General features: G+C 39.3%; 1 protein-coding gene across 1 annotated transcript in view; it reads right to left on the reverse strand.

The window, feature by feature from the left end:
- The window catches only part of lrba (LPS-responsive vesicle trafficking, beach and anchor containing), a 971,728-nt gene that overhangs the window by 134,040 nt on the left and 810,381 nt on the right, over nt 1–27,307 (reverse strand). Inside the window, exon 48 of the mRNA XM_061881243.1 lies at nt 9,706–9,873. Within this exon, the coding sequence (XP_061737227.1) occupies nt 9,706–9,873 (168 nt within the window). The remainder of the gene's footprint in view (nt 1–9,705; nt 9,874–27,307) is intronic.

The raw sequence follows: 27,307 nt of genomic DNA on the forward strand, positions 1-27,307 counted from the left end.
ATATGCTTTGACTCCTAATTCCAACATATATATTATGCTTTGACTCTTAGTTCAAACACATATGATATGTTTTGAATCTTAGGTACAACACATATATGATTTGACTCTTAGTTCCAACACATATGATATGCTTTGACTCTTAGTTCCAACACATATATGATTTGAGTCTTAGTTCCAACACATACATGATTTGAGTCTTAGTTCCAACACATATATGATTTGACTCTTTGGTGCCAACAGATATATGTGTTGACTCTTAGTTCCAACAAATATAATTTGCTTTGACTCTTAGTTCCAACACATATGATATGCTTTGTCTCTTAGTTCCAACACATATAAATGATAAATGGGTTGTACTTGTATAGCGCTTTTCTACCTTCAAGGTACTCAAAGCGCTTTGACACTACTTCCACATTTACCCATTCACACATACATTCACACACTGATGGAGGGAGCTGCCATGCAAGGCGCCAACCAGCACCCATCAGGAGCAAGGGTGAAGTGTCTTGCTCAGGACACAACGGACGTGACGAGGTTGGTTCTAGGTGGGATTTGAACCAGTGACTCTCCCACTGCGCCACGCCGTCCCATATAGTATGCTTTGACTCAGTTTCAACACATATGATATGCTTTGACTCTTAGGTCCAACACATATGATATGCTTTGACTCTTAATTCCAACAGATATATGCTTTGACTCTTAGTTCCAATAGATATTATATACTTTGACCCAGTTTTAACACATGATATGCTTTGAATCTTAGTTCCAACACATATGGTATGCTTTGACTCTTAGTTCCAACAGATATATGTGTTGACGCTTAGTTCCAATAGATATATGCTTTGACGCTTAGTTCCAACAAAAATGATATGCGTTGACTCTTAGTTCCAAAAAATATATGATTTAACTCTTAGTTCCAACAGATATGATATACTTTGACTTTTAGGTCCTACAAATATAATATGCTCTGACTCTTAGTTCCAGCAGATATATGCGTTGATTCTTAATTCCGACAAATATCATATGCTTTGACTCTTAGTTCCAACACATATGATGTGCTTTGACTCTTAGTTCCAACACATATGATATGATTTGAGTCTTAGTTCCAACACACATATGATTTGACTCTTACTTCCAACAGATATATGCTTTAAATCTTAGTTCCAACAGATATATGCTTTGACTCTTATTTCCAACGCATATGCTTTGACTCTTAGTTCCAACACACATGATATGCTTTGACTCTTAGTTCCAACTTTGACTCTTAATTCCAACAGTTTACAAGTTTTTTGGCAGGTGAGCGGTTTCTTGGACAATTGTTATGCTCTGTTGGGTTTTGAACAAAAAATGGGTTATGAGTCTCCCCACCGCTAGTTATTACAGGGAACTCGTATGATCCCAACAAAACCCTCAGTCTTACTCTTAAGCAACTTAACTTAGTTTTTCCAACAATAGGAACAAAGTAAATGTGAAAGAGCAAATTATATTCATCCAATTCCATCCAATTATTTATTTTTTTCTAAATTATAGTGTGATTACTTAGACTATAAAATGATTATCCGGATAAAAAAACAGCAATACAGTATTTCCCTGTAATAAATACTGTTTATTGCGCAGATGATTAGAGTTTTCCACCTGTAAAAGATTAGCAATAAAACCGTTGGAGTATTTTTTTTTCCCCGAGGTGCCAGATACTTCCTTCCCAGCCACATTTTTTTTAAGCCGAGTATGATCTGATAATGACTACAAGATGATCCACACCAGAAGGGCAAATGGAAACAGGACCAGGCAGCCTTTTAACTCGACGTGGGATTGGTGAACTTGTCAGGAAGTTGTTTGTCCCGCGTGTCGTTTTTCTTTTCAGCGCAGTATTAAGTGCGTGTCGCTTTCGGGCAGGCTAAACGGGGGCGGGAGCAGAGGGCGTGAATAACCAACGCACGCCGAGGAAGGAGGAGGCGGAGGACATGGCGGAGTGCTTCGCTCAGCGATACTCGCCCGGATCGTTGTTGGCCGAGCGTGCAGACTATTTAACAAACTAATCTCTATGCTTTCATAATAATCGCATTACATGTCCATTTGTGGTAATGCTCTCGTGTACTTACCCCTGACTCAGCATGTTCAAGGAATGTAGGTCAAAGAACAATATCTGGATACTTGGCTAGGGTGTTCAAATTGGACATTGTTTTTTTTCCAGGGCCGATACCGATTGTTAGTAGTCAAGGTGACCGATATCTGTAGGTCGAAGAACAATATCTGGATACTTGGGTAGGGTGTTCAAATTGGACTTTGTTTTTTTTCAGGGCCGATACTGATTATTAGTAGTCAAGGAGGCCGATAGCTGTAGGTCAAAGAACAATATCTGGATACTTGGGTAGGGTCTTCAAATTGGACATTGTTTTTTTTCAGGGCCGATACTGATTATTAGTAGTCAAGGAGGCCGATATCTGTAGGTTAAAGAACAATATCTGGATACTTGGGTAGAGTGTTCAAATTGGACATTGTTTTTTTTTCAGGGCCGATACTGATTATTAGTAGTCAAGGAGGCCGATATCTGTAGGTCAAAGAACAATATCTGGATACTTGGGTAGAGTGTTCGAATTGGACATAGTTTTTTTTCCAGGGCCGATACCGATTATTAGTAGACAAGGAGACCGATATCTGTAAGTCAAAGAACAATATCTGGCTACTTGGGTAGGGTGTTCAAATTGGACATTGTTTTTTTCAGGGCCGATACTGATTATTAGTAGTCAAGGAGACCGATAGCTTTAGGTCAAAGAACAATATCTGGATACTTGGGTAGGGTGTTCAAATTGGACATTGTTTTTTTTTCAGGGCCGATACTGATTATTAGTAGTCAAGGAGACCGATAGCTTTAGGTCAAAGAACAATATCTGGATACTTGGGTAGGGTGTTCAAATTGGACAACGTTTTATTTCTAGGGCCGATACCGATTATTAGTAGTCAAGGAGACCGATAGCTGTAGGTTAAAGAACAATATCTGGATACTTGGGTAGGGTCTTCAAATTGGACAATGTTTTTTTTCCAGGGCCGATACTGATTATTAGTAGTCAAGGAGGCCGATATCTGTAGGTCAAAGAACAATATGTGGATACTTGGGTAGGGTGTTCAAATTGGACATAGTTTTTTTTCCAGGGTCGATACCGATTGTTAGTAGTCAGGGAGGCCGATATCTGTAGGTCAAAGAACAATATCTGGATACTTGGGTAGGGTGTTAAAATTGGACATTGTTTTTTTTCAGGGACGATACTGATTATTAGTAGTCAAGGAGGCCGATATCTGTAAGTCAAAGAACAATATCTGGATACTTGGGTAGAGTGTTAAAATTGGACATTGTTTTTTTTCAGGGACGATACTGATTATTAGTAGTCAAGGAGGCCGATATCTGTAGGTCAAAGAACAATATGTGGATACTTGGGTAGGGTGTTCAAATTGGACATAGTTTTTTTTCCAGGGCCGATACTGATTATTAGTAGTCAAGGAGGCCGATATCTGTAGGTCAAAGAACAATATGTGGATACTTGGGTAGGGTGTTCAAATTGGACATAGTTTTTTTTCAGGGACGATACTGATTATTAGTAGTCAAGGAGGCCGATATCTGTAAGTCAAAGAACAATATCTGGATACTTGGGTAGGGTGTTCAAATTGGACATTGTTTTCTTCAGGGCCGATACTGATTATTAGTAGTCAAGGAGGCCGATGTCTGTAAGTCAAAAAACAATATCTGGATACTTGGGTAGGGTGTTCAAATTGGACATTGTTTTTTTTCAGGGCCGATACTGATTATTAGTAGTCAAGGAGGCCGATATCTGTAAGTCAAAGAACAATATCTGGATACTTGGGTAGGGTGTTCAAATTGGACATTGTTTTTTTTCAGGGCCGATACTGATTATTAGTAGTCAAGGAGGCCGATATCTGTAAGTCAAAGAACAATATCTGGATACTTGGCTAGGGTGTTCAAATTGGACATTGTTTTCTTCAGGGCCGATACTGATTATTAGTAGTCAAGGAGGCCGATATCTGTAAGTCAAAGAACAATATCTGGATACTTGGGTAGGGTGTTCAAATTGGACATTGTTTTTTTTCAGGGCCGATACTGATTATTAGTAGTCAAGGAGGCCGATATCTGTAAGTCAAAGAACAATATCTGGATACTTGGGTAGGGTGTTCAAATTGGACATTGTTTTCTTCAGGGCCGATACTGATTATTAGTAGTCAAGGAGGCCGATATCTGTAGGTCAAAGAACAATATGTGGATACTTGGGTAGGGTGTTCAAATTGGACATAGTTTTTTTTCAGGGACGATACTGATTATTAGTAGTCAAGGAGGCCGATATCTGTAAGTCAAAGAACAATATCTGGATACTTGGGTAGGGTGTTCAAATTGGACATTGTTTTCTTCAGGGCCGATACTGATTATTAGTAGTCAAGGAGGCCGATGTCTGTAAGTCAAAAAACAATATCTGGATACTTGGGTAGGGTGTTCAAATTGGACATTGTTTTTTTTCAGGGCCGATACTGATTATTAGTAGTCAAGGAGGCCGATATCTGTAAGTCAAAGAACAATATCTGGATACTTGGGTAGGGTGTTCAAATTGGACATTGTTTTTTTTCAGGGCCGATACTGATTATTAGTAGTCAAGGAGGCCGATAGCTGTAAGTCAAAGAACAATATCTGGATACTTGGCTAGGGTGTTCAAATTGGACATTGTTTTTTTTTCAGGGCCGATACTGATTATTAGTAGTCAAGGAGACCGATAGCTTTAGGTCAAAGAACAATATCTGGATACTTGGGTAGGGTCTTCAAATTGGACAATGTTTTTTTTCCAGGGCCGATACTGATTATTAGTAGTCAAGGAGGCCGATATCTGTAGGTCAAAGAACAATATGTGGATACTTGGGTAGGGTGTTCAAATTGGACATAGTTTTTTTCAGGGCCGATACTGATTATTAGTAGTCAAGGAGGCCGATATCTGTAGGTCAAAGAACAATATCTGGATACTTGGGTAGGGTGTTCAAATTGGACATTGTTTTTTTCAGGGCCGATACTGATTATTAGTAGTCAAGGAGGCCGATATCTGTAAGTCAAAGAACAATATCTGGATACTTGGGTAGGGTGTTCAAATTGGACATTGTTTTTTTCAGGGCCGATACTGATTATTAGTAGTCAAGGAGGCCGATATCTGTAAGTCAAAGAACAATATCTGGATACTTGGGTAGGGTGTTCAAATTGGACATTGTTTTTTTCCAGGGCCGATACTGATTATTAGTAGTCAAGGAGGCCGATAGCTGTAGGTCAAAGAACAATATCTGGATACTTGGGTAGGGTGTTCAAATTGGACATTGTTTTTTTTCCAGGGCCGATACTGATTATTAGTAGTCAAGGAGGCTGATATCTGTAGGTCAAAGAACAATATCTGGATACTTGGCTAGGGTGTTCAAATTGGACATTGTTTTTTTTCCAGGGCCGATACTGATTATTAGTAGTTAAGGAGACCGATATCTGTAGGTCAAAGAACAATATCTGGTTACTTGGGTAGGGTGTTCAAATTGGACATTGTTTTTTTTCAGGGCCGATACTGATTATTAGTAGTCAAGGAGGCCGATATCTGTAGGTCAAAGAACAATATCTGGATACTTGGGTAGGGTGTTCAAATTGGACATTGGTTTTTTTCCAGGGCCGATACCGATTATTAGTAGTCAAGGAGGCCGATATCTGTAAGTCAAAGAACAATATCTGGATACTTGGGTAGGGTGTTCAAATTGGACATTGTTTTTTTCCAGGGCCGATACTGATTATTAGTAGTTAAGGAGACCGATATCTGTAGGTCAAAGAACAATATCTGGTTACTTGGGTAGGGTGTTCAAATTGGACATTGTTTTTTTTCAGGGCCGATACGGATTATTAGTAGTCAAGGAGGCCGATAGCTGTAGGTCAAAGAACAATATCTGGATACTTGGGTAGGGTGTTCAAATTGGACATTGGTTTTTTTCCAGGGCCGATACCGATTATTAGTAGTCAAGGAGGCCGATATCTGTAAGTCAAAGAACAATATCTGGATACTTGGGTAGGGTCTTCAAATTGGACATTGTTTTATTTCCAGGGCCGATACCGATTATTAGTAGTCAAGGAGGCCGATATCTGATATTAGAATTAGATAATCACTACGCAGTTGGACAAGACTTTAAGTTTTTTTTTTTCCCCAAAAATATTTTAGGAAACGTCGGACCGGTATCGACATGTGGCGCTATTGTTGTGGTTAATTTAGCACCAAAAACATGAGGAGATTTCACGAGCACATTTACTACGTGTGTCTCAGAAGAGCGTCAACATTTCCAATTCAAAATATGGGAAATTTCTTGGGAAAATTGGAAAACTAATGGGATTTCTCTATCATCACAATAACTTATCTACTCAATTTTAAAGCAATTTAATACGTCGTAAGTAGAGATGTCCGATAATATCAGACTGGCGATATTATCGGCTGATAAATACTTTAAAATGTAATACCGGAAATTATTGGTATCGGTTTCGAAAAGTAACATTTATGACTTTGTAAAAAACCGCTGTACGCAGTGGTACGCGGACGTAAGGAGAAGTAGAGAGCGCCAATTAACCTTTGTGGAGAGGCGGAGCAGACGGTCCGACGGCGCGGCAGGGCGGCAAGGAGGCGGAGCATGCGAGTGAGAGGTGAGGCGGGGCGTGCCGGGAGCGACGCCACAATCAAGTTCAGGTGCTTGGATCGCACAGCGGGAGACAATTAATATATCTCCTAACTATGTATAAAAGGGGAGAAGTAGGGGAGAACGAGGCGGAAGAAGGAGGAGAGCCCGCAGCAGAACCTGAGTACCGAAAGCAACAAAGAGCAAGACGACGACGACGACGCGGACAGCTGAAAGCGAGCGAGGAGCGAGCAGGAGAGAAGGAACTGAAAAGCGACCCGACCTGAACACAAGCTTTGATTGAAAAATAAAGCGAGTCAAACTTGCTCGAAAGCAATGTCCTTCCTTGGTGGTCCTGGGAACCCGCACGACAGCAAGCAACTGTCACAACCTTAAAGGCACTGCCTTTGCGTGCCGGCCCAGTCAAATAACATCTACGGCTTTTCACACGCACTAGTGAATGCAAACATACTTGGTTCAACAGCCATACAGGTCACACTGAGGGTGGCCGTATGAACAACTTTAACACTGTTACAAATATGCACCAACACTGTGAACCCACACCAAACAAGAATGACAGACACGTTTCGGGAGAACATGTGCACCGTAACACTACAAAAACACAATAGAACAAATACCCAGAACCCCTTGCAGCACTAACTCTTCCGGTATGCTACAATATACACCCCCCTGCAACTCCCCACCTCAACCTCCTCATGCTCTCTCAGGGAGAGCATGTCCTGAACTCCAAGCTGCTGTTTTGAAGCATGTTAAAAAAAATAATGCACTTTGTGACTTCAATAATAAATATGGCAGTGCCATGTTGGCATTCTTTTCCATAACTTGAGTTGATTTATTTTGGAAATCCTTGTAACATTGTTTAATGCATCCAGCGGGGCATCACAACAAAATTAGGCATAATAAAGTGTTAAATCCACGACTGTATATATATATCGGTATCAGTTGATATCGGTATCGGTAATTAAGAGTTGGACAATATCGGAAAATCAGCAAAAAAATCCATTATCGGACAACTCTAATCGTAAGGTTTCCTTGTGAAGAAACCCTGAAATATTGCCAACATTTTAAATCAAAACAAAACTCCAATTAGGTTAAAGTTGAGACACTTTTCAAGCTGGCTAAAATCATTTCTTCCTGGATGTTACAGAAAGTACGAGAATGTGTGAGCTGCTGCCTGCTCGTCTTTACTTTCTCCTATTAGTCAAAATATTTACACTAAGCTTGGATTTTTGCCAGAGATATTTTTGCCAGAAATATTTTTATCTGCCGACTTCACGTCCAACCACCCGTGGTGCGTTATCGGATTCAAACACCAGGGCTACTTTGAATTGATTAACGTAGACCCCGACTTAAACGAGTTAAAAAACTTATTGGGGTGTTACCATTTAGTGGTCAATTGTACGGAATATGTACTGTACTGTGTAATCTACTAATAAAAGTATCAATCAATCATGAGCCCACGCTCCGAATGTAGTGGACGGAGGCTTGTCCACTGATAACAAATAAAACGGGGCCGGGAAAACGCCAGGAAAGAAGGACAAAAACTGGATTTCCGACAAAAAAATGTAAGTTTTCACAGAAAAAACGCGTACAGTAAAAACAGCTGCGCAGACCGGAGGATAATTCTCACAAAAACTCGAATAAATTACCTGTCCGATATAGAATTATTGAAAAAAAACGTAATTTAATTCTTAATTGAATTACAACAAATAAAATATAACTTTTCTCATTCATGGCAAACGGGCTTAAGCAGTGGTTATTACTATTTGTTAATACTAAATATTGGTATCATATTTGTATACCGTATTTCCTGGAATTGCCGCCGGGGCGCTAATTGATTTAAAACCTCTTCTCACTCCGGCGCTTACCAAAGGCATGCTGTAAATTTAGGCCTACGCTTAAAAATTTGAGTGTGATGTAAGGATACCATCATGAAAAGCACATTTAATAAAAAAAAAACGTTATTACGGTCTTACCTTTACTTATAAATGAAGTCCATGCGCAGCTCCTTCTGATCAAAAGCATCGATAACTTGTTTATAGAAGTCTTCCTTATCTTTCTTCAGTTTTAAAAGTCTCTCTGTCTCGATGGAGATCTTCCTTTATTACCTCCTGCTTCGATTGAAAGTCCAGTTTAGAAAACTGGTTTATTTTAGATATGTAATCCTCCATGTTAAAAGTGCAAGCGAGAGGAAAAAATAAACTCTCGCTGCTTGTTGTCACTTCTTCTGCAGCAGAGTAGTCTCAAGAAGGATCACTAGCGCCCTCTACCACCAGGAGGCGGGAGTCATTTAATGACTCATATTTGACACACGCAGCTACGGTATATTAATAAAACATAGTTGCTTACTGTTCTTTTTAGCATCTTCAATAGCTTGTACCTTAAATCCTACTGAATAGCTCTTAATCTTCTTCCCTTTATGCGATTTCAAATGATTGAAATCAGCCTCCTCCATTTTGAAAATGATGACAGGTGAAGTGTCACTCGTGACGTGACGAGTTTGACCCGGTGGAAATTCTAGACATCCGCTAATAAAAATAATATTTTGGGAAACAAGTTGACCCGGCGGTAATGCTAAACATGCGCTAACTATTTTGCAAAACGACTTTGACCCGGCAGTAGTTTTTGGCCGGCGCATACTATATACCTGGCGACAATTCAAGGAAATACGGCATATTGTTTCTGCTGATTTTTTTGTAGTTGTTTAAAAAAAAAAAAGCCAATACCGATATACGGACCGTTGCCGATAATCGGTCCACCAAGAATTGATCAAGGTGGACCCCGACTTAAACAAGCTGAAAAACTTATTGGGGTGTTACCATTTAGTGGTCAATTGTACGGAATATGTACTGTACTGTGCAATCAATCTGGAGTTCAAATCGTACCCCAAAGACTTCCTGGGGAGTCAGAAAACTAATACGCGTGTTGTAAGGGTGGGTAGTATAGGATGTAGATTGAGGGCCAAAGGAACAAAGGATCATGTGCAGCGTTGGCAAGCCTCACCTCTCGGAGCACGGGGTCACTGACGGAGTTCAGGTTGACGGCGCCCTCATAGGTGAGATAGTAGAACACGTTGAGGGCTCTGCTGGCCTCGGGCCCCTGCTGCTTGTAGCCGAAGATCAGATCGATCCACTGGTGGAGCTGGCAGGACACGAACTCGCTCTCCAGAGCCTGGGGGGTGGGCAAAAGAAGACGTGAGTGACGTGAGGAAAACCTCGTACAATTGAACTGTAAGAAGTCCGTGCTAAGAGATATTGCAAAAACAGTATTTTCATTCCCATGTTCGATATTGTTGCAAATTCCCTCGTACTCATACATCTCAGAGCAGACTTGTTCAATGTTCAGAGTTTAGTAGAATATTCTAGATCAGGGTTGGGAAAACTTTTTGGCTCTGGGGCCACATTGGCTTGTGAAATTTGGAGGAGAGTCAAAACATGTGTTGGCACTAAGAGTCAAAGTTCCAACACATATGATATGCTTTGACTCTTTAGTTCCAACAGATATATGCTTTGACTCTTTAGTTCCAACACATATGTTATGCTTTGACCCTCAGTTCCAATTTATTTATTTATTTTTATGGTGATTACGTATGGAGTATATTGTGAATAAATTGAGAACAGGAAGTGAACAGATATATGCTTTGACTCTTTTAGTTCCAACAGATATTGTATATGCTTTGACTCCTAGTTCCAACAGATATATGCTTTGACTCTTAGTTCCAACAGATATATGCTTTGACTCTTTAGTTCTAACAGATATATGCTTTAACTCTCAGTTCCAACAGATATTATGCGCTTTGACTCTTAGTTCCAATAGATATATGCTTTGACTCTTAATTCCAAAAGATAAATGCCTTGACTCTTTAGTTCAAACACATATGATATGATTTGACTCTCAATTCCAACAGATGTATGGTTTTACTCTCAGTTCCAACAAATATAATATGCTTTGACTCTTAGTTGAAACAGATATATACTATGACTCTTAGTTCCAACATACATATGCTCTGACTTGTAATTCCAACAGATATATGCTTTGACTCTTAGTTCCAACAGATATATGCTTTCACTCTTAGTTCCAACACATGATATGCTTTGACACTTAGTTCCAACAGATATATGCTTCGACTCTTAGTTCCAACCGATATGATATGCTTTGACTCTTAGTTCCAACACATATGATATGCTTTGACTCTTAGTTCCAACACATGATCTGCTTTGACTCTTAGTTCCAACACATATGATATGCTTTGACTCTTAGTTCCAACACATATGATATGATTTGAGTCTTAATTCCAACACATATGATATGCTTTGACTCTTAGTTCCAACAGATATATGTGTTGACTCTTATTTTCAACAGATAAGATATGCTTTGACTCTTAGTTCCAAAACATATATGCTTTGACTCTTAGTTCCAACACATATGATCTGCTTCGACTCTTAGTTCCAGCAGATATGATATGCTTTGGCTGTTAGTTCCAACACATATGATATGCTTTGACTGTTATTTCCAACAGATATAGGCTTTGACTCTTAGTTCCAACACAAATGAAATGATTTGAGTCTTAGTACAAACACATAGCCTGTAAAATATGGACCCTCTATCTGCTTGCTCATGACTTCTGTTTTGCTGCCGTATTACAGGCACCGTTCGGAAACTATTAAAGGTATGTAAATAAATATTTACAACATTTTGCAAACCGATATCTATCTGCAGCCTATAGACCGGTACAGCTAATATATGTAATAATTTTAGTTGTTTTCTAAAATGTAAAAAACGGATGTGCGGTACTTAACTTCAGAAAAATTCTGTAGTTGTTAGTAGTATGTTCTATTGTAGTGTTTTGCATGCATTATTTCTTAGCTAAATGTTTTTCTTTAGAAAAAGGGGAAGTTACATGTTGAAACTGAGTCGTTACAAAGGGCATAAATTGATTTCGAAACATTTCAACGGGCGACAGTGTTTTGCCACACAAGTTTTTCCAGAACCAACCCGAGGCGCCGCTGTACTTTGCCCAGTTCGTACACAACTCTGGCTGTAAATGTCGGCGAGAAAAGAACAGCCACGTCTAAAACTTGAAAAATCCAGCGGCGGGTTCGTTGTTCCTGCGACACAACCTGCCAATGATTTCTCTTAACGAGCATCCATATGGGATCATCCGCCATTATAGAGCTCTCGCAGTTCATTAGGGAGCCGCGGCGCCTTCTGTCTTTGTTCTTGCCTCTGCCGACGCTCGCCGTGTTGCTCGCCCGCCGCCGTCTGAGCGCTTTGCCTCCTCATTAGCCAGCCAAGGAGGGAAAAAACATTTATGGCGGGCTCATAAAAAGAGGCAATTGTGTTAATTTGCGTAAAGCTGTCGGCACACAAAAGCCCTCTAAGCACGAGCAAATTAGAATGAGACAGCCCTTGATTGTCATTGCTGCCTTGTGTCACATTAATTTGTGGCGAAACATTAGCCCGTGCTACACTTAAATGGCAATTTATATCATTTACATTTTTACGGCGGCCACCAACGCATCCTTCACGTAAATGTGACTTTCTGACAGCTCATTCCGACACTAATTCGTCCCCGATCTCTTAATTACTCGCTCGCAATCAGCGAGGAAACCACAGGGAGAAACAGGAGAGTGTAACTCTGGCAGGACTGGTTCTTTTCTTAAGTGGACACTTTTTTTTCCTTCTCTCTTTCAAGCAACTAGTTGGGATGCTCTCAAATCAAAGGAATTTCTCTGATGCACTTCCAGACTTTCATTAATCATAGTTATGTCTTCTGTACATTAACCCTGCGTTTCCCACCTAGGCCTTCAGCAACATCCTACTTAGTCCATTCATCCATCTTCATCCGCTTATCCGAGGTCGGGTTGCGGGGGCAGCAGCCTAAGCAGGGAAGCCCAGACTATCCTCTCCCTAGCCCATGGGTGTCAAACCCTGGCCCGCCTAGTAATTTAATTTGGCCCTTGAGGCAATATCAATTTAGCATTAGAGCTAGCCCGCCGGTGTTATAACACCGCATTCACCGCTAATACTCGTACTTGCCAACCCTCCTAATTTTCCCGGTAGACTCCCGAAGTTCAGTACCCCTCTCGAAAATCTCCCGGGGCAACCATTCTCCCGAATTTTTATCGATTTCCACCTGGACAACTATATTGGGGGCGTGCATTTAAGGCACTGCCTTTAGCGTTCTCTGCAACCTGTCGCCACGTCCGCTTTTCCTCCGTACTAACAGCGTGTCACATAATATTTGTGGCTTTTACACACACGAGTGAATGCAAGGCATACTTGGTCAACAGTCATACAGGTCACACTGAGGGTGGCCGTATAAACAACTTTAGCACTGTTACAAATATGCGCCACACTGTGAACCCACACCAAACAAGAATGACAAACACATTTCGGGTGAACATCCGCACCGTAACACAACAGAACAAATACCCAGAACCCCTTGCAGCACAACTCTTCCGGGAAACTTCCAGCAAACTGAGCAATAATTAACGTTTTATTCATGCATTTTCTCTTGCTACTTCAAGACTTGAATGTTTGCTTCATTCATTATTGTTATTTTATTTTCAAATTTCTTATTAGCCTGTGGAAAAAATTGGATATTTACCTCAGAAGATTGCAAATAGAAAAAAAGGCATAACATTTTTATTTAAATTTTATTTGATATGCCATTGATATTTTTTTAATTATTATTATTATTATTTGAAACTGGATTTTGCATGTCACTAAAGTTATATAAGCCTTGCTTGTTCAATATTTAATGCAAAACTTGTTTGGGTCCCTATGAAAAGGTTAATTTGTTCAACCTTGGCCCGCGGCTTTGTTCCGTTTAAAATTTTGGCCCACTCTGTATTTGAGTTTGACACCCCTGCCCCAACCACTTTGTCCAGCTCTTCCCGGGGGATCCCGAGGCCTTCCCAAGCCAGCCGGGAGAAATAGTCTTCCCAACGTGTCCTGGGTCTTCCCCTTGGCCTTCTACCAGTTGGACGTGCCCTAAACACCTCCCTAGGGAGGCGTTCGGGTGGCATCCTGACCAGATGCCCGAACCACCTCATCTGGTTCCTCTCGATGTGGAGGAGCAGCGGCTTTACTTTGAGCTCCTCCCGGATGACAGACGCCGGCGGAGGAAACTCATTTAGGCCACTTGAACCCAGGATCTTGTCCTTTCGGTCATGACCCAAAGCTCACGACCATAGGTGAGGATGGGAACGTAGATCGACCGGTAAATTGAGAGCTTTGCCTTCCGGCTCAGCTCTTTGAGCTCCTCCCGGATGACAGACGCCGGCGGAGGAAACTCATTTAGGCCACTTGAACCCAGGATCTTGTCCTTTCGGTCATGACCCAAAGCTCACGACCATAGGTGAGGATGGGAACGTAGATCGACCGGTAAATTGAGAGCTTTGCCTTCCGGCTCAGCTCCTTCTTCACCACAACGGATGGATACAGCGTCCGGATTACTGAAGACGCCGCCTGTCGATTTCACCATCCACTCTTCCCTCACTCGTGAACAAGACTCCGAGGTACTTGAACTCCTCCACTTGGGGCAGGGTCTCCTCCCCAACCCGGAGATGGCACTCCACCATTTTCCGGGCGAGAACCATGGACTCGGACTTGGAGGTGCTGATTCACATTCCGGTCGCTTCAAACTCGGCTGCGAACCGATCCAGTGAGAGCTGAAGATCCTGGCCAGATGAAGCCACCAAGACCACATCATCTGCAAAAAGCAGAGACCTAATCCTGCAGATCCCCTCAACGCCTTGACTGTGCCTTGAAATTCTGTCCATAAAAGTTATGAACAGAATCGGTGACAAAGGGCAGCCTTGGCGGAGTCCAACCCTCACTGGAAACATGTCCGACTTACCACCGGCAATGCGGACCAAGCTCTGACACTGATTCACACAGGGAGTTGACCGGCAGAATCAGACAGTCCGATACCCCATACTCTCAAAGCACTCCCCACAGGACTTCCCGAGGGACACGGTTGAATGCCTTCTCCAAGTCCACAAAGCACATGTAGACTGGTTGGGCAAACTCCCATGCACCCTCAAGAACCCTGCCCAGAGTATAGAGCTGGTCCACAGTTCCACGACCAGGACGAAAAACACTTTTTGTTTCCTAGGTACTTCCCGTGAAACACAGTCAAATGCCTTCTCCAAGTCGTACTTAGTCCGTGGGTAAACTGTCTTGCCCAAGAACACAACGGCAGGGCGAGCTCGAGTTTTGTTGGCCCGCAAAAATTTTTTTAAAAAAACTCTAAAGACGTAAGAAAATAAAATGTGATAATACGCTTCGTGACCTATAAAACAAACTGGAGACAATTTTTTGTTTTAAAACCTGCAGTATGAGTTTGCTTGTATTATTTATTTGTTACCAAAAAAATATATATAAAACGGTGGCCCTTGGCGGAAAACGTTTGGTCAGAAATGTGTTTTTATAAGTTAATATGTTGTTTCTTATATGAAGAACGATGTTAATGTCTTTTGTTTTCATGTTAGCCATTAAGCTAGCGAGCTGGCGCCAGTAGGTCTCTGTGTTCCGTATCGCTGCAACAATGATGGCAATTTGTCCAGGATTCTATTCCATACTGTTTACATTTTTAAAAGATACCGATCAGGGCATGGTTTTAAAAGTACCATTGAAAATTCAGATCAAGTGATAGCCTCAGCTAACAGTATTAGCATTAAGGTTTTCGCCATCTCAACACAAACCAAGAGTAAACGCTTCTCCAGCTACTCGGCTCATTTCCTGTCATACTACAATAGCAATTGAACGTGATTTAGTTAATAAATTGTGAGATAATTGATAAAATTCAACTATCCATCCATCCATTTTCTACCGATTGTCCCTTTCAGGGTGGCTGGAGCGTATCCCAGCTGCAAAAACGAAGTACCGTATTTCCTTGAATTGCCGCCGGGCATATAGTATGCGCCTGTCTTGAATTACTGCCGGGTCAAACTCGCTTCGCAAAAAAATTAGCGCATGCTTAGTATCACCGCCGGGGGTCAAACTCGTGACACTTCCCCTGTCATCATGTTCAAAATGGAGGAGGCTGATTTCAATACCGGTAATTTGAAATCGCATAAAGGGAAGAAGATTAAGAGCTATTCAGTAGGATTTAAGGTCCAAGCTATGCTAAAAAGAACAGTGAGCAGCTATATTTTATTAATATACGTGTGGAGCCAACGGTCCGACAGACAGGCAGGGCACGCTGGAGCCCAGCCCAAGGTGGCGGCAAGGAGACGGCGAGCGAGCGGAGAGGAGGAGCGGAAGAGCGACCTGGACCGAGGTTTTATTGAAAAATAAACAATGTCAAACTGCTCAAGCCATGTCCTTCCTTGGTGGTCCTGGGAACCCGCAAGACGACGGCTTGAGACCGTCACAATACCGTAGCTGCGTGTGTCAAATATGAGTCATTAATTGACTTCCGCCTCCTGGTGGTAGAGGGCGCTAGTGATCCTTCTTGCCACTACTCGGCTGCAGACGAAGTGAAATGAGTGTGCTGGGACGGATATGACACGGAGGGTGCACAACGGACCTTTTAGGATGTAACACTCCTATGCTGGCTATGTAAACAACCGGGCTGAAATAAAGCATGTTCCAGTCCTTGTATTATTTATACAATACCACTTCCTGTTGGCAGCGGTGGGATAAAGAGATCACCCACGGAGCAGAACAGGAAGGGGAGTTGTCCGAGGATAATTCTGTCTTCGCCCCCTCACTTGAGGAGCCGAGCTAACTGATAGCAGCAGTCTGATAGCAGTTTTCTAAACTGGACTTTCAATCGAAGCAGGAGGTAATAAAGGAAGATCTCCATCGAGACAGAAAGACTTTTAAAACTGAAGAAAGATAAGGAAGACTTCCATAAACAAGTTATCGATGTTTTTGATCAGAAGGAGCTGGCATGGACTTCATTTCTAAGTAAAGGTAAGACTATAATAGAGTTTTTTTTTATCAAATGTGATTTTCACGATGGTATCCTTACATCACACTCAAATATTTACTGCATGCCTTTGGTATGCGCCGGAGTGAGAAGAGGTTTTAAAATACTTAGCGCAGGCTTACTTTTACCGCATGCCTTTGGTAAGCGCAGGAGTGAGAAGAGGTTTTAAATTAATTAGCGCCCTGGCGGCAATTCAAGGAAATACTGTCTATCTCAAATGAAATATATATCTTTGTGACACTGTTCTGCGTTACATGTGTTATTTTTTTTATCATTTTTATCTTATGTGTTATTTTGAGGGTGCAAGGTGGGAATGTTGAGTAAAAAAAGACATTGATATTTAAATGTTCTCTTTCTTCCATGGCATTTATAGTCAGTGAAGTTGCATTTTTTAAATATAATGATGACATCCGAACATGACTTTTGTACGTACGGTAGGTCTGGATTAGTTTTTGACTCATCTCCCACTTCAAGCCTGAGTGAAAAATGGTGTTTCTTCCATGTCAATACATTATAGAAAAAGAGATGATACATTATTATTTGCTCATAGATGATGCCCTGCACTGCAAAAAGTGAAATCTAAGTAAGATTGGATATCTCAAATAAGGCTGATATTTGTTTATTTTCTGTCTGATAAGATCATTCTTCTCACTAAGCAGATTTGATGTTAGATTGTTTTACTTGTTTTAGTCCTAAATGATGTCAGTAAGATATTACAGCTTGTTGCTGAGATGTGATGACCTATATTGAGTAAAACATGCTTGAAACTAGAATATCAACTGTTGCAAAGCTGTGTCATCAACACTCACAAGTATAAAACTACTTTTTTAAAGTAATCATTTCTTAATTTAAGCATGAAAAAAAAAAAATCATGATTGATGATGAGCGCATATCATTATGTCAAGATAATGGTACTAGCATTTACGTAATTTAAGAATATTTTTTAACATATATATTTTTTTCTATCAAAAAAATTGCACGTGTTATTAGTGAGAATATACTTATTTTAAGCTGTTTTTAGCTTCATTGAGGTTAGCTAATTTGACTTGTTTTGCAAGTCTTGACAAGCCGAATTTTCTTGTTCTATTGGCAGATCATTTGCTTAGTTCAAATAAAATACCGCTAACTTTTGTATTTTTTTTTTTTATTATTGTTTTTGAACACTGACTTTTTTGCAGTGTGGTGGTTGTTTGCACACACTGCAGCTCAGCTTGAACAATTTAACCCAGTGGTCCCCAACCACCTGATTGGTACCGAGCCGCAGAAGAATTTTTTATTTAAAAAAATAAAAAAAAAAGTTTTAGTTTTTGTTTATTAAATCAACATAAAAAACACAATATACACTTAAAGTTAGTGCACCAACCACAAAAACGTCCCTTTTTCATGACAAAGAAGAAAAAAATAAAATAAAAAATAAAAAACATTTCGAGAGAACATCCTCACAGTAACACAACATAAACGCAACACAACAAATACCCAGAATCCTTTGCATCCATGACAGGTCCTGACTATTTTATACACCCCACTAGCAACAAACCTTGCCACCCCCGTGCGTCGGTAAGGTGGGCGGGGTTGGGTGCGCAAAATATATTCAGGTATTGTCACGGATGCAAAGGATTATGGGTACTTGCCGTGTTGCGTTTATGTTGTGTTACTGTGAGGATGTTCTCCCGAAATGTGTTTGTCATTTTTGTTTGGTGTGGCTTCACAGCGTGGCGCATATTAGTAAGAGTGTTAAAGTTGTTTATATCACAACCATCAGTGTACTCTGTATCACCCAGTATGCCTTTCAATCTCGTACGTGTGATTGCGTAAGCTGCATACAACATGTTGCTGTACTAATAATCGGTTTGTACATGTTGTTGAAGGTGTCTAAGGCAATGGCTTCACAGCACGCCCTTATTCTTGTTATCAGGATGAACACCATTGGATATTTGCGAGAACGTTAGCGGCTCCCATTGTCTTCTTTACTCTGTGAAACGGGTTTAAATGGCTCTTTGAGTGGTAAAGGTGGCTGACCTCTGATGTATTTCAACGAGCGGTTGGCGGGCGGTTGCGGTTCTGATAAAATGTTGGTTCGGGTGGATGACGACTTTGGTGATGCGGTTGCGGATTATATAATTGCCTATCCGCGCATCTCTACTACATATGTACAAAATAAACCACATGATGTGAGTACATCAGTCAGGGAAAATGATTAAACTACATAAATAACATCCAGTAATTTGATGTTGAAATAATTTGTTTGTCTTGAAATGATCACCAATGAATTATCACATAATTTATTCAGACAATATAAACAACAACAAATAAAGACAGAATATTATTACACGCAAAAGGTAATTGTAAAACAAAAAAAAAACATTATGATTTTTACTATTTCAGAATGTGCTTGTTCTATTTTTAAACAAGGAAAACAATGTGAAGTTGTCTTTATTTTTAAGTTATCGTGCCGTGATTTTACCGGCCCACTTGGGAGTAGATATTTCTCCATGTGGCCCCTAATCTAAAACGAGTTTGACTCCCCTGCTCTAAAGGCTTAGTGGTCACATGCACTACTGAATTGGGGTCTTATGGCCACTTGTGTGGACACGTATACTGCTATCTGGTGGTGTCAGCAGAGTACAACATACCATGGAATTTGGAAAAAAAGTGTAAAAATAAAAATAAAAATTAAATAAAAATAAAAAATGTTTTATTTTAAATTAAAATACAATTAAAAAAAACGACACATGAAGTACACGTTTGTGTACCCATGGACTAAGTACATCATATCAAAAAGTTATTTTTAGTTTTTTTTTGTAATTAGGGTCCAATAAGCCCAAATAGCAAAGACAAATAAAATAAATCATGTAAACAAACAACTTGGGCCTTAAGAGGTTAATGCTTTAGTCCAGGGGTCGGGAACCTTTTTGGCTGAGAGAGTCAAAAAGCCAAATATTTTAAAATATATTTCCATAAGAGCCATATAATATTCTTTTTAACACTGAACACAACTAAACACGTGCATTTTTGAGTAAGACCAACATTTCTAGAGTATAATAGGTCTGTTATTCTTTATAATAACATTGTTATTCTGAAGCTAACTGTGGAGGGGGCGTGGCCTGCGGCCCTGCAGCAACAGGTGCGTAGATGGCCCACCTGGGCCTTGTTTTCTAATCACCTGTCGCTCTGTTATAAGCAGCAGCCAGGAGGAGAGACGGGGTTGGGGCTGGAAATACCATTGCTGGAAACTTATTGAAAAATAAAACAACATGTAACCCTGAAACAGGCTCTCATGTCGGTGCTAGGGGGTCTGAAGAACCCCGAGTTGGGCAAGCCCCACACTAACCAATAATAAATAAATAACTTCTTACCATGAACGCAATTTCTTGAACAGGTGCGGTAGAAAACGGATGGATGGATTAAAAATGCATGAAAATGTTTTCTATTTTGAACATTTAACTCTGTGATTACAAGTGGAATTATTCATTACTTATCGTGTTAAGCAACGTCAGCTCATATTTATCAGAAAGCCAGATGCAGTCATCAAAAGAGCCAAGGTTCCCTACCCCTGCTTTAGTCGCACGCAGGATTCTCACAGGAATGAGGCAAAAACTAATCCGGACCTACTGTGTACATTATATATATTATTATAATAGATTCAATGTCATCATCAACTTGGAATATTTAGATTGGATTCCATTAATTCTAGTGAGGGCTCCATCGTGTAGAATAAAGGTTCCTTGTCCAAGAAAACTGAGCTGAAAAGTTAAGACAATCTTTGACTCTATGCAAGAAGAGAACAGAAGGTCGGGGGCAGATTTGTGTATTCCTGGTGGGATCAGAAGATGAAGACGCGTCTTTATTGATGAGCCAATTAGCAGCTGGTTTGTGCATCATCCCCATCCACAGGGGGCTGCTGGATAATTAATGAATAATTTAGCATGCCTTTATGTAAATTGTTATTAGGGGGTACAAGTCACTATTGTCTCACACATGACAGAGCATGTCTGGGCGACACACATTTGTCATCGCGGCGAGGGATTAGCTTTCCAAACAACAAGGTGGAATATTTCTCCACGTCTCCTCTGCTTGTCTTTTCCCGATGTCTGGTTTTTCCCTCCCGGCTGTCTTGGGAACGCCAATGAAAACACGCCATTAAGACTTAAAGTAAGGCAATGTCGCCTTACTTTACTTACTGCCCCCTTTTCAAGCCCCGAAAAGACTCAAGCTTCTTAGGGTAGTAACGCGCTACATTTACTCCGTTACATCTACTTGAGTAACTTTTGGGATAAATTGTACTTCTAAGAGTAGTTTTTATGCAACATACTTTTACTTGAGTATATTTATAGAGAAGAAACGCTACTTTTACTCCGCTCCATTTATCTACAATCAGCTCGTTACTCGCTACTTTTTTTTTATCGATCTGTTAATGCACGTTTTGTTTGTTTTTGATTTTGTCAGACACGCATTCAAAGTAGGATCTATCACATGCCTGCGTTTCACCAATCAAATGCAGTCACTGGTGACGTTGGACCAATCAAACAAAACCAGGCGGTCACGTGACCGTCACACGTCGAATCCGACCTAAAAAGTTGAACAACTTATTGGGGTGTTACCATTTAGTGGTCAATTGTACGGAATATGTACTGTACTGTGCAATCTATTAATAAAAGTTTCAATCAATCAATCAAAAGTGTAAAGGAAAAAAGACACTTTTTATTTCAACCGTACTTCCCGTCAAAAGCCTAAAGACTGATCGCACAGTTCCTGTCTGCGCTAACAAAATAATAGTCTCTGAAAGCCAGCGCAAACAAGCTAGCAAGCTACGGAGTTTGCCGCCAATGTATTTCTTGTAAAGTGTATAAAAACCAATACGGAAGCTGGACAGATAAGATGCCAAAAAACCAACGACTTTCATGTGGTATTTGACAGAAAAGAGGAACTTTTTTTCTCCTCCATTTGAAAACGTGGACGTTATCAGCACTATACTGTCTGATTCCAATCAATGCAAGTCATCAGAATCAGGTAATACACCAACTTATATTCTTGTCTTCATGAAAGATAGGAATCTATGTGTTAAACATGCATGTATATTCATTAAAACACCTTTAACATGTCAACAAAAACGGCAAAATAAAAAACTATAAATTATATACTGTATATATATATATATATATATATATATGATATGTGTGTGTATGTATATATGAGGTAGATCACCTCAACTTAGTCATTTATTAAGTAATTGATTAACGTTGAAAAACTTATTGGGGTGTTACAATTTAGTGGTCAATTGTACAGAATATGTACTGTACTGTGCAATCTACTAATAAAAGTTTCAATCAATCAATCAAAAGTGTAAAGGAAAAAAGACACTTTTTATTTCAACCGTACTTCCCGTCAAAAGCCTAAAGACTGATCGCACAGTTCCTGTCTTCACAATAAAAGCGCCGCTCCATCGTGCCTGCGCTAACAAAATAATAGTCTCTGAAAGCCAGCGCAAACAAGCTAGCAAGCTACGGAGTTTGCCGCCAATGTATTTCTTGTAAAGTGTATAAAAACCAATACGGAAGCTGGACAAATAAGATGCCAAAAAACCAACGACTTTCATGTGGTATTTGACAGAAAAGAGAAAACTTTTTTTCTCCTCCATTTGAAAACGTGGACATTATCAGCACTATACTGTCTGATTCCAATCAATGCAAGTCATCAGAATCAGGTAATACACCAACTTATATTCTTGTCTTCATGAAAGATAGGAATCTATGTGTTAAACATGCATGTATATTCATTAAAACACCTTTAACATGTCAACAAAAACGGCAAAATAAAAAACTATAAATTATATACTGTATATATATATATATATATATATATATATGATATGTGTGTGTATGTATATATGAGGTAGATCACCTCGACTTAGTCATTTATTAAGTAATTGATTAACGTTGAAAAACTTATTGGGGTGTTACCATTTAGTGGTCAATTGTGCGGAATATGTACTGTACTGTGCAATCTACTAATAAAAGTTTCAATCAATCAATCAAAAGTGTAAAGGAAAAAAGACACTTTTTATTTCAACCGTACTTCCCGTCAAAAGCCTAAAGACTGATCGCACAGTTCCCGTCTTCACATTAAAAGTTATGCTCCATCGCGCCTGCGTTAACAAAATAATAGTCTCTGAAAGCCACCGCAAACAAGCTAGCAAGCTACGGAGTTTGCCGCCAATGTATTTCTTGTAAAGTGTATAAAAACCAATATGGAAGCTGGACAAATAAGATGCCAAAAAACCAACGACTTTCATGTGGTATTTGACAGAAAAGAGGAACTTTTTTTCTCCTCCATTTGAAAACGTGGACGTTATCAGCACTATACTGTCTGATTCCAATCAATGCAAGTCATCAGAATCAGGTAATACACCAACTTATATTCTTGTCTTCATGAAAGATAGGAATCTATATGTTAAACATGCATGTATATTCATTAAAACACCTTTAACATGTCAACAAAAACGGCAAAATAAAAAACTATAAATTATATACTGTGTATATATATATATATATATATATATATGATATGTGTGTGTATGTATATATGAGGTAGATCACCTCGACTTGGTCATTTATTAAGTAATTGATTAACGTTGAAAAACTTATTGGGGTGTTACCATTTAGTGGTCAATTGTGCGGAATATGTACTGTACTGTGCAATCTACTAATAAAAGTTTCAATCAATCAATCAAAAGTGTAAAGGAAAAAAGACACTTTTTATTTCAACCGTACTTCCCGTCAAAAGCCTAAAGACTGATCGCACAGTTCCTGTCTTCACAATAAAAGCGCCGCTCCATCGTGCCTGCGCTAACAAAATAATAGTCTCCGAAAGCCAGCGCAAACAAGCTAGCAAGCCACGGAGTTTGCCGCCAATGTATTTCTTGTAAAGTGTATAAAAACCAATACGGAAGCTGGACAAATAAGATGCCAAAAAACCAACGACTTTCATGTGGTATTTGACAGAAAAGAGGAACTTTTTTTCTCCTCCATTTGAAAACGTGGACGTTATCAGCACTATACTGTCTGATTCCAATCAATGCAAGTCATCAGAATCAGGTAATACACCAACTTATATTCTTGTCTTCATGAAAAATAGGAATCTATGTGTTAAACATGCATGTATATTCATTAAAACACCTTTAACATGTCAACAAAAACGGCAAAATAAAAAACTATAAATTATATACTGTATATATATATATATATATATATATATGATATGTGTGTGTATGTATATATGAGGTAGATCACCTCGACTTAGTCATTTATTAAGTAATTGATTAACGTTGAAAAACTTATTGGGGTGTTACCATTTAGTGGTCAATTGTGCGGAATATGTACTGTACTGTGCAATCTACTAATAAAAGTTTCAATCAATCAATCAAAAGTGTAAAGGAAAAAAGACACTTTTTATTTCAACCGTACTTCCCGTCAAAAGCCTAAAGACTGATCGCACAGTTCCCGTCTTCACATTAAAAGTTATGCTCCATCGCGCCTGCGTTAACAAAATAATAGTCTCTGAAAGCCACCGCAAACAAGCTAGCAAGCTACGGAGTTTGCCGCCAATGTATTTCTTGTAAAGTGTATAAAAACCAATATGGAAGCTGGACAAATAAGATGCCAAAAAACCAACGACTTTCATGTGGTATTTGACAGAAAAGAGGAACTTTTTTTCTCCTCCATTTGAAAACGTGGACGTTATCAGCACTATACTGTCTGATTCCAATCAATGCAAGTCATCAGAATCAGGTAATACACCAACTTATATTCTTGTCTTCATGAAAGATAGGAATCTATGTGTTAAACATGCATGTATATTCATTAAAACACCTTTAACATGTCAACAAAAACGGCAAAATAAAAAACTATAAATTATATACTGTATATATATATATATATATATATGATATGTGTGTGTATGTATATATGAGGTAGATCACCTCGACTTAGTCATTTATTAAGTAATTGATTAACGTTGAAAAACTTATTGGGGTGTTACCATTTAGTGGTCAATTGTGCGGAATATGTACTGTACTGTGCAATCTACTAATAAAAGTTTCAATCAATCAATCAAAAGTGTAAAGGAAAAAAGACACTTTTTATTTCAACCGTACTTCCCGTCAAAAGCCTAAAGACTGATCGCACAGTTCCTGTCTTCACAATAAAAGCGCCGCTCCATCGCGCCTGCGCTAACAAAATAATAGTCTCTGAAAGCCAGCGCAAACAAGCTAGCAAGCTACGGAGTTTGCCGCCAATGTATTTCTTGTAAAGTGTATAAAAACCAATATGGAAGCTGGACAAATAAGATGCCAAAAAACCAACGACTTTCATGTGGTATTTGACAGAAAAGAGGAACTTTTTTTCTCCTCCATTTGAAAACGTGGACGTTATCAGCACTATACTGTCTGATTCCAATCAATGCAAGTCATCAGAATCAGGTAATACACCAACTTATATTCTTGTCTTCATGAAAAATAGGAATCTATATGTTAAACATGCATGTATATTCATTCACCTTTAACATGTCAACAAAAACGGCAAAATAAATAAATATGAATTATATACTGTATATATAAATGTATGTGTATATATATGATATGTGTGTGTATGTATATATGAGGTAGATCACCTCGACTTAGTCATTTATTAAGTAATTGATTAACGTTGAAAAACTTATTGGGGTGTTACCATTTAGTGGTCAATTGTAGGGAATAAGTACTGTACTGTGCAATCTACTAATACAAGTTTTAATCAATCAATCAATCAATCAATCAATCAATCAATGCCTACTGAGCCTATGGTGCTGTTAAGTTATTGTGGCTCAATTTGCCTTCATTTTTTCATTTTAATGTATTATTATTTAATATATATTATTGTTTTAGTTGCTTAAGAGATATTCCTGGCTCTGAATTTGCTCATTGCTATTTTTATGTTTTTGTGCATTATTTGTTGCCGTCATTATTAAAGGAACAGGTTACTCATCAGTTACTCAGTACTTGAGTAGTTTTTTCACTACATACTTTTTACTTTTACTCAAGTAAATATTTGGGTGACTACTCCTTACTTTTACTTGAGTAATACATCTCTAAAATAACAGTACTCTTACTTGAGTACAATTTCTGGCTACTCTACCCACCTCTGATCCTAAGAAGTCTGCTAAGAGTTGACTTATGAGTAAAGAACTTCTTCGCTGAAAGCTGCACTTCAAATGTAGTTATCAGGCGTCTTACTCACACTTTCAGACAAGTGTAGGACTGAATCTTAAGTGTCACACTCAGAGCGGATTTACGACATTACTATGTGCCGTAAACAGAATTTTAGGTGACGTCATTTCTGTGTCCATGGAAATGAGCAATCACGGAAGGGAATCCCTTGTCTAAGAATAAAGAAATATCTTTAAAACATTAAAGTGGACAACGGGAGTGTATATTTTGACAATAAACTACAAAAATAATACAAAACAAAATGAAAGATTCTGAGAATCCTCTCAAAGAGCTCCTAACTTATCCTATAAATCTCAGAGCGAGGAGTTTTAGCACTCATTTGTGCACTTTTTTTTTTTTACATACTTATGTGAGCACACAACTTGTGCACTAATGTTGCACTCCTGTATGAACACACAACTTGTGCACTTACTTGTCGCTCATATGTGATCACACGTGTGCACCTATTTTACACACTTATATATGAACACACAACTTTTACTTATATATGTGCACATGACTTCTGCAATTCATTAGTGCATTAATCAAGTGCACAAGTTATGTGTAAATACATAAGTGTGTAAAATAAGTCCACAAACAAAGTGCACAAGTTATTCCAACTCTGAAACACTCAAAGCAGAAAAAACTTGTTCTAATTTAATTTAATTTAATTTAATTCGGCGGCTACATCCAGCGGCCTGTGAAGCAGGGGAGTCTAGTACCAGCGGAGGCCGTCTACGGAGCAGACGCCAGCGGTGTGATCGGAAACGCGGATGCCGAGTGGGGCTAAAATAAAAACAAAGCAGAAGGCTAATCCCCACAGAACACCACTTCCCTCCATCCTGAAGCCGGATTTAAATGGAAGATGCGAGACTACTGGTCTGGGTAAGGAGTCAGTTAAATTAGAACAAGTTATTTCTGCTTTGAGTGTTTCAGAGTTGGACATGTGTTTTACCGAGGTGGCTAACTATGATGCGTGCAGTTTATCAAAGCAACAAACAAACAATCGGATAATCCCCGTTACTGAGGTGGCTAACTATGATGCGTGCAGTTTATCAAAGCAACAATCAAACAATCGGAGAATTCCCGTCGTATCAATTCTTAGATATGGTCGTAACTATACTAAATGCACTGGGCATAATAAACACAACATTATTAATATTGCTACTACGGATAATTTGATCAAAAATTCCCTAAACAAGCCCACTACCTATAATATAGGTTTTTTAAACATAAGATCATTGTCTCCCAAAACGTTGTTAGTTAATGATATTATCAGAGACAACAATCTTAACGTCATCGGTCTCAGCGAAACCTGGCTTAAACCAAACGACTTTTTTGCGCTAAATGAGGCATGTCCTCCTAACTTTACACATGCGCATATTGCCCGTCCTCTTAAAAGGGGTGGGGGGGTCGCACTA

The sequence above is a fragment of the Nerophis ophidion genome, linkage group LG20 (genome assembly GCF_033978795.1).
Source record: "Nerophis ophidion isolate RoL-2023_Sa linkage group LG20, RoL_Noph_v1.0, whole genome shotgun sequence".
In the NCBI taxonomy this organism is placed as follows: Eukaryota; Metazoa; Chordata; class Actinopteri; order Syngnathiformes; family Syngnathidae; genus Nerophis; species Nerophis ophidion.